Here is an 8,419-nt window from a genome sequence, read left to right as displayed (position 1 = left end):
ATACGATTAATGACTTTTGTGCCAAGAACGAAAGCAGGTATAAAGTGTCTTGACTTATGGACAAATAGTCTCAAATAAAGTACCAGTTCCATTCTACTCATCAGGAAAGATGACACTATTGTCTTCTTCCACCGGTCATTCTGGCACCCAATTGTAGACAGGAACCGCTGGGCATTCCCAGAGATTAGAAATAACTCGGCAGTCCTATTCCAGATACAAGGATTTATATGCTCTAATAGTAATGACATTACTGGGGGACTTTTTTGTCAGTTTTATTACCTTACAAAGAAAGTATGTTACAGAAGGAAATGTTAAATCACGAGCAATCGCAGTCTTACCACCTGTTAGTACAAGTGTTACCCAGGATGTTACCGTCAGCCTTTTGATGGCGGTAACATGAAATTAACCACTAGGAGATAGAGCATCAGTGATGCCTGAATACTGCGTCACTGCATCGCGTGCGAGCGCATACTGAATGTCCCTCAAACTACACAAGATGTAAAAATGTGCAGTAATCAAATTACTTTCTTAATTCACAGGTTTAAATGTCCACCTAAGTGTTTCACCATATCATTCATTTTCTAACATTTGTAGGTTTGAGGCTACTGTTTTTCTTTGTCTATAGCTCCGTGCTAACCTTTTTATTCAGGGCTGTCGTTTATGAGGGCCACACTAGGTCTGCTATTATTGGTATAATCCTGGGGGACATCTTTGCGAGGAGGAGCAAGTGTTTTGCATCACTAATCGGTCTGCAAATATTCTCAGTAAGTGCAGCTTTCTGGCTGACAAATCAAAGGACATCTACTAATGGCCTTGATATTGGTCGCACTTTCAGCACAACACCAGACAAAAAGGTCAAATAATACTTGAGGTGAGTTAGGACGAGCACTCTAGAAGTTACCTCTATAGTTGGTTTGCAGGTTGGTGTCAAGAAAGTTATTTATCTGTGACAATGGGTTTGCAGCTTGGCGTCTATTATCTAATGGGTGTCCATTAGGGGTAAAAATTGTCTTTCATTACAAAAGCAGTGGCCCAGAGAAACAAGGGATTTCTCAGCACACTTGTCAAAGTGAGTATGTGTAAAATAAGTGAGAAGATTCAGAATTTCAGCTGGCCATCTGCAATTGTGATAGGACCTGCAAAACAGAACAAATGGGACATAAGAGCCCCATGATAAAGGTTCCTGAATGTTTCCAAAATATGAGAGTATACAAACAGGTAGCGATGAGACCAAGCAATGTCAATGTTGCTTGCAGAAAGCTGGAAAGAGCATACTTGTGTCTACTTATTTGGTTGGTATAAAGAGGTGGCCTAGGTGAATCTTTAAAATTTCTAGAAGCACACAATGACAGTGTCGCTGAAGGGGCAGTGACGTTTACCCAATTGACAAAATTAATATTTTCTTTAAATCTAGTAACATAGTTAACCAAAATCAAGACATTTTACACAACTGGTCAAGAAATCCTTTTAATGCATTTTATGCTGATGCACATCCTCCGTTTCCCCTTCTTGCCTTACGTTTAACAGATAATGGTAAACACAACAAATATAATGAAAAAAAACCATAACAGCCAATTAAAAAAAGGAGACACAAAAATATATAATACATATAAAAAGAGATATGTTTTCTAATTCGAACCAACACAGTTCTAAAGATGGCGACCAGCATCCTTTGGCCTCCAAAATAGAAAAAGAACTGAGATTTATTGAAGGAAGATATGCAAGACACATCCTGATTTGTGTACGCCAAAAAATATACCACTCTGCAAGGATTAGTGTTCTGGAGATGCAAGACGTCTCATTACTGCTGTGGTGTTCTTCTACGAAGCTCTTTGGGGAAACCCTTGTGAGTCCCAGGGTGTTTAAGGCGTGGGCAGTCTTACAGATTCCTAATTGGCTTTTATTAGACTATACAGGAAAGCATCTCAGGCCTTCCATAATGGGGTATTCACAAGGTACGTCACAGGATTTTACAGATGCCTTGTTGGCTTTGATTTCTTTTGAAAGACAAGAGACCCCTGGATACCTCATGGCATGCAAAGGGTATTGCAGAGGTTCATTGGCTTCCCTTTGTAATTAATTGCCAGAGAATGTTTTTGGTGGGTGGGGCCCTGGTATGGAACATTTCAGAATTGTACGGATGTTTCATTAGTTGTCTTTAATGGCAAGAAGTATAATATATTTCGCATGATGCTTTTTCTTCTCAGATGATCTCAGAGGGTGCATCATAGAGAAGCTGGGTCAATGTATAGTAGCCTGGGGTGACTCAAGTTTTGGGAGATGTTGTTAGTGCAGCAAATATTCTACTGATGAGTAGGCTATCCTGGTCATAACTATACAACATATATTTTTAAGTCCTGGCAAATCTCATGGGCTGAGGAATATGTTGCACCAATTCAGTCTATGGGAAAGCTCGTATATGGGGACCATTAAGGGTCACTTTGATTACGGATGTCCCAGTAGCTGAGATTTATAATTGACATACCATGACTCCAAAGCCATTGAATGAGAGGACAAAAGGGATTTTTCCGTTTGGAATCCCGGGATGGTTTCTTTATTATTGTGTGGATGGCCAGCGTGTGTAATCTGTATCCTTCTACAGAAGGCATCGTTGCACAGTGGTTTAGTCTGCTCCTGCGCGGGCCCTTTCCAAACGTTTCACTGTGCGTGCAATCTTTTTTAAAGGAAAAATGAAAATATAACTGAATATATTCAACCTTACCACAGAAGGACTTGTGTAATTGGGCCCTATTGTACGTCAATGGTACCAGCACAGAAATGCTGAATTAAGTTTTACTAAGCTAGTAGTCCCCTCGTCCAGGTGTTGGGAGAGTCTGTGCTTCACTCAGTGTTGTGTAGGTGAGCAGTTTGCATGGCCACGGTATTGTTAATGACAGCCGCCTCACAGCTTGGTCTATAATCTCTTCCAAGGAATGCACTAATCTCTAGGTGTGTATGGAGCATACATGTCCAGTTAAGGACTTTTTGACCGGTGCACCTAAAAGAAACATTTATCACCTTAGCATTTGTACACATCAAGCAGGCACCAGTGATCTTACTTTGTGCATATGAACACAAAGTGGTGTAGTGTGCAAGTAACACAGAAACATAACAGGGAAATATGACACCAAGCACATGACCAAGTTCTGTGTTCACAATAGAAGCACTTGTGAACTGATCTGTGTGCATATAGCAACGTCTTTAGTGCTAATACTCGAGCGTATTGTAGGCAGACATCCAGATGAAATCTTCACAAAGCAGACACGTGTGACCCGATTATTTGTGCCTGGCACAGCCACTTGGATGGCCTTAAGCACCTAAGAGCCTCTCTGCATGAAGTAGCCCCGAAAGCATTTGGATAAGTGGGTTCTCATTGTACATGCGGGAAGAACAGACTGTCCTACTCGAAAAATAAGTGCAGTTTGACATTGTTACTCGGACAGCACACATACGTGGTGCTGTCACCTGCACCGTGGGTTCTATGTGATTACTTAGGTGGATACTTGAGATATGCTCTGGGCGCTTCACCTGTACTCAAAGAAGACGTGTAACCTGAGAATCATGCAAGGAACAGACACTCGTACTTCAGAGGTGTGCGATAAGAGACAATCCTCATAATCATTGCATGATAAATAAAACAACAAAGTGACCTCTCACCACACAACTACAAGACCAATATAGGCTTCACTTCTCACCTGCTGTTGCAACACTGAAGTTGCCACTAACTTGAAAAACTCAAGGAAGTTCCGCTAAACAGCTGCCAGACTAACATCAACATGCCTCCTGGCACACCAGCTGTAAAGCCAAACCAAGTACATTCCAGCTGCGTAACTGACAGATCAGCTCTGAACCTACATGATTACTTACCAAAAACCCCATAAGACATACATGAGCATCATTCCTGAGAAAAACCTGCCAGACCAACACCAATATGATCTCTGATCCAACAAGACCGATACCATCCTCTTCCTCACTACTGATCAAAAACTACCACCGACTATAACTTGAAACCCAAGCTAGGCAACAAGAAGATCAACACATGCCTCACTCTATCCCAAAAATTGATAACCAAAAACCAGTATGATCCCTGATTTGACCATTCAACTCAGATACACTCTCACCCATGAATCAACATGATGTGACTACTAAATACTCAACACAACTACACTTCTACACAAGAATCAGGACAACACTAGGGTGAACACAGGCCCAGCGACTTAACGGCCAAAATAAGTGTGATCCCACACAACTAGTGCAAACTAATACTGTGATGCTACACCATTTCTCGACAACTAGAAGCCCAACATCACTGTGCAACAACTGCTAGACCAACTGTAACCTGAAGACTGATGTGACAACTACAAAACCAACAAAAGTACACACATGCCTAAAAAATGCCTGTGTGAACTTGCCAAGAACCCTACATACAGCATACTGTATGCTCTTAAGCCATGCCTTTGATAGTTGCCCTTAAAGGTACACTCCTGGTGTATTTTATCTCAGCCCCCCCTGTTTATTGCGTTCTAAGCTCTAGTTTACATTTTTGTTCGGTAACATTCATCTTCAGCTGTAGATTATCTAAATTCTGCTGTATATCAAAATTCAGGATCCAATTTATTGCACCCCTTCTGTGTATCGCAATCCAGGCTCCGCCCATCACACTCTTGCAGTGCATAATAATCCAGGATTGGGTGTAACTCAATTGTGTAGTTTATGACACCACCAAGCTTTGGCTTGTCATACTATATCATCACATACAATTCGCCTACATATCACAATCCTGCTGTACATCACATTCTCTTGCTGGGGTGTAACACAACCCTGCTCTATTCACATCAGCTAGGCTCCAGCATACCATAATCCTCTTGTATATTTTAACCATAAGTTCTGGTCCATCACAAACCTACTATATATGAAGATTCATTCTCTGGCCTATCAGAACTAATATTTATCAGGTTACGCCCTTCAGACTAACACAACCTTGCGGTTTGGGCCTGTCAAAATCTTGCTGGCTATCATCCTCTGTGCCCTCCGATTGAACAAATGCTTTTTGGCCTAGGACACGCCTGCTGTATATCAGATCTCTGTTGCTCAAGCAGTACAACCAAGGGACTGCCGATGGCCTACGATAATGCTGCTGCACATCTCACTCAATTATTTGACCTCCATAGGCTCCATTCACTCACAGACAGTGAAATTCATCAGCACTACCTAGACATCCTTGGGCGTCTCTCTATGCACTCTCACTCACAGTACTGTAGGCTCATGGCTTCCCACGCCTCTGGCTTATATAATACAAGGGAGAAATGCTCCTGAATCAGATTACATGGCTAATGCTCTTTCTTATCGTTGGCATTAGCACCACCACAGGAGTATCTTCCTTTCCCAGTCACTGAGATAGGCTGCACACTGCGGCCAGGAGTGCAAGGGCACAGTCAGGTGGCATCAGTGCAACTTCCCTCAATCCTCAAAAAAATTCCTAACATTCACAAGTGTCTTTAAATTTCCTTTTTTTCCTGTGTTTTTTTTTTCAATAAAAAATTAACCCCACGTAGAAGACATGTGCAGCACTACGTCGAAGGCACGTGTGAGGATGCAAGAGTTTTTTGGCATTCCAATCGTTAAAAAATCCAGCTTTTCTGTTTCTGGTGTCGTCTGCATGCGGAAGCTCCTCCTAGGATCTTCTAGTCCTTGACCAGCTTGTAGACGTGGTGCTGGGCGCCATGCTCACTGGTGGATACCTCAAAGACGAAAGCGATGCACAGGAGGGTTTCCTGTGTGTCTCTGTTAGTAACAACCTGTGCGAGGCAGAGGATGAACAGAGTGAGTGTGACAAAGAAAGACAGACAAGAGCAATCTATCTTCCCAATTAGTATCCATCCCAATCTGTTCTCAACTTTTCACTCCCCTCATATCTTTTTTCTTTCCACAGGAAGTGGGTGGCACGTATATATGTTTTGGGAATGGCATGTCTAGACCACAGTTAAAATGCTCACCTGTAGTAATTCATGACCTCATAGCGGCTACGGTTTCAGACTGCATGTGTGTGACATTTCCAGGACTTCAGTCACGTATGAGTGACATTCCATTGCCAAATGTGTGACACATCGAGTGACCTAGTATCGTGAGTAAACCAAGCTTCGGAGTCTATGTAAACCAGTAAATATCACTAATATGACACTGTAGGAAATGCCTTGAAACTACTGCAACACTCCTGGAATAGAAGGTAACTAACAAAATTCTTCTTTGTAACATGATTTTATACTGTAAACAATTATGCCACCATGATACTAAACAAAAAACAAGTCTGCGCTGACTAGGGCTTGTGAGTGCAGCTGGGGGTCTTTCCCGATGGGGTACTCAAGGGGGCACCCAGCGCCTCTCACAATCAGGACATTCACTGCACCCAGAGGACCTCGGATTTGCCCCTCTGACAGAGACCCACCACATTCATCAGACAATAGAGCTATGCCTTACATTATGTCTCTTAGGAGTTCACATCTGTAACAGCAGAGCCTGGGCTGATGGCCCAGGTCTAGGTGATGATAGGAGTCCCATGCTGGAATGCTGCCTGCACCATGGACAGCAAAACTGGCCCTCCGGTTTCAAAGATTGCAAGAAAAGCAACAGATGCAAGCCTTTTCTTGTACAGTCTCACACAACATAGGTTAGGGTATGATATAAAGGCATTGCTTTGATGCACCCAAAGTGGGTCCACTTTTGGGATCCACCATCTTTATGTGCTATGAGTATTTTGATTGTCCCTACTTTCAGGTACAATGTTTTGCTACAGGATACAGCTGACTTCTTGGTACAGGCTACACACAGATTGGGCCACTATGGATCACAGGCAAACTGCGCTGACATGTTTCTTCTCGATTTTGTGTCTTGCGAGAAAATGACAAATTGTAGAAGTGAAAAAACGAAGAGGTTTGTTGTGAGGCTGTAGGTTTGCCTGGCTGGTAGGTATGCCATGTGCCTGTATTGTGTGGGCCAGGATGTTGAGCATTTGGTTGTCACTGGGGCTAGAGGAAGTGGGTGGAATCCTAGCTCAAGAATGTTATAAGGCTTATTAGCAAGTGACATTGTGAAATTTCATAGCAGGGGCACATTAGTCTTTGAGGCATGGCTGTGGCGATCAGGAAGAGGTCTGGTGGTCCAGATGCAGGCATTGCTTTCTCGAGGAGTATGATTGGTGTCTTTTTACTCATGTTGAAAAGACTGCATAAAATCGCTCCTTCTGTGATAATGCTGTGACATGTGGGGGGGGGTGGGAGTGGTGGAGGGGGAGACTGCTGGTGTCATGGTCTCTTTGGCCACATGTTTGTCCAATGTTTACAGAGTTTATGGCTGCATTCTCATTTGTGCCCATGGTGCTTTGTGCCTATCATATTTGACCACCCATTTGCTGAACAGTGGGTGCTGTACTTAGGTAGGTGATTTGTGTGCCAAATGGTGTTGTAGTGTCATGTGAATTTGAAATGACAGAAGCCTCTTGACTCCTGAAGGACTCCGTAGAACTGTGACATAAGTGTTGAAACATGGTGAGGTTTGCAGGTATACACAAAGAAATAAAGATATGTAATACACAGTTCTGTACTGGTGGGTACCCCAGCTGGGGAAGACATTACAACTGGTGATGAGATAGGGGATAAGTAACCCGAAGATAGACATTGCCCCCCCTCCGAGAGAGTTTGCAGCAATCCAAGCAAACTGATAATGCACCCAGCATGGAACAGGGCCTTCAAGGTGGCACGGTAGAAGTGAGTCCTAGTGGAAAGCAGACAGTATCAGAGAGAACTCCATTTTCAGTGTCAGCCTATCCTATAAAACAGTGGTTCCCAACCTTTTGACTTCTGTGGACCCCCATTTTATCAATACTGGAGCCCGGGGACCCCCACTGAATCATTATTGGAACACGGGGACCCCCAAGGAGTCATTACTGATAGCTGGGACCTAATATTATTAAATTTTTTAAGCAGCCGCGGACCCCTGAGGAGGCTTCGCGGACCCCCAGGGTTCCCCGGCCCACAGGTTGGGAACCACTGCTATAAACAGTTGCTGCAGTCTTCCTGAAATCACCATTCAAACAGCTAAAAAACAGAATATTGGTAACAGATAGACTGCTTGGATAGAGGTATTTGATGATTTCATTGATGCACTAGAAGAAAAAGATAACAAGAAGATTATCAAATACCTCAAGACACTTGCTGGAGAAGGTGTAAAATAAGTCATAAAGAAAATGCAGCAAACTGAAGTTACTGCCAAATTAAAGAAGCCTTAAATCTCAAGTTCAATACAATACTGAATGTAGACTTTGAAAGGTACATTTTCAGTCAAGAAAGACAGTTGGTGAAATCATAGACAAATTTGTTGAGACTGGATACGCTCAAACACTATAGGTCAATGAATTTAATTA

The 8,419-nt window shown here is 42.8% G+C and overlaps 1 protein-coding gene across 5 annotated transcripts in view; it reads right to left on the bottom strand.

Moving 5' to 3' along the window:
• Positions 1-1,454: 1,454 nt before the first annotated feature.
• Positions 1,455-8,419, bottom strand: part of TEAD3 (TEA domain transcription factor 3) — a 308,072-nt gene continuing 301,107 nt past the window's right edge. For all 5 annotated transcript variants that reach the window (XM_069238769.1, XM_069238773.1, XM_069238774.1 and 2 more), the window contains exon 13: positions 1,455-5,798. In XM_069238769.1, the coding sequence (XP_069094870.1) occupies positions 5,685-5,798 (114 nt within the window). In that variant the 3' untranslated portion in view covers positions 1,455-5,684. The remainder of the gene's footprint in view (positions 5,799-8,419) is intronic.

The sequence above is a fragment of the Pleurodeles waltl genome, chromosome 6, assembly GCF_031143425.1.
Source record: "Pleurodeles waltl isolate 20211129_DDA chromosome 6, aPleWal1.hap1.20221129, whole genome shotgun sequence".
Lineage (NCBI taxonomy): Eukaryota > Metazoa > Chordata > Amphibia > Caudata > Salamandridae > Pleurodeles > Pleurodeles waltl.
Note: the sequence above shows the minus strand (reverse complement) of the source record. Positions and strands in the feature narration are given on the sequence as shown.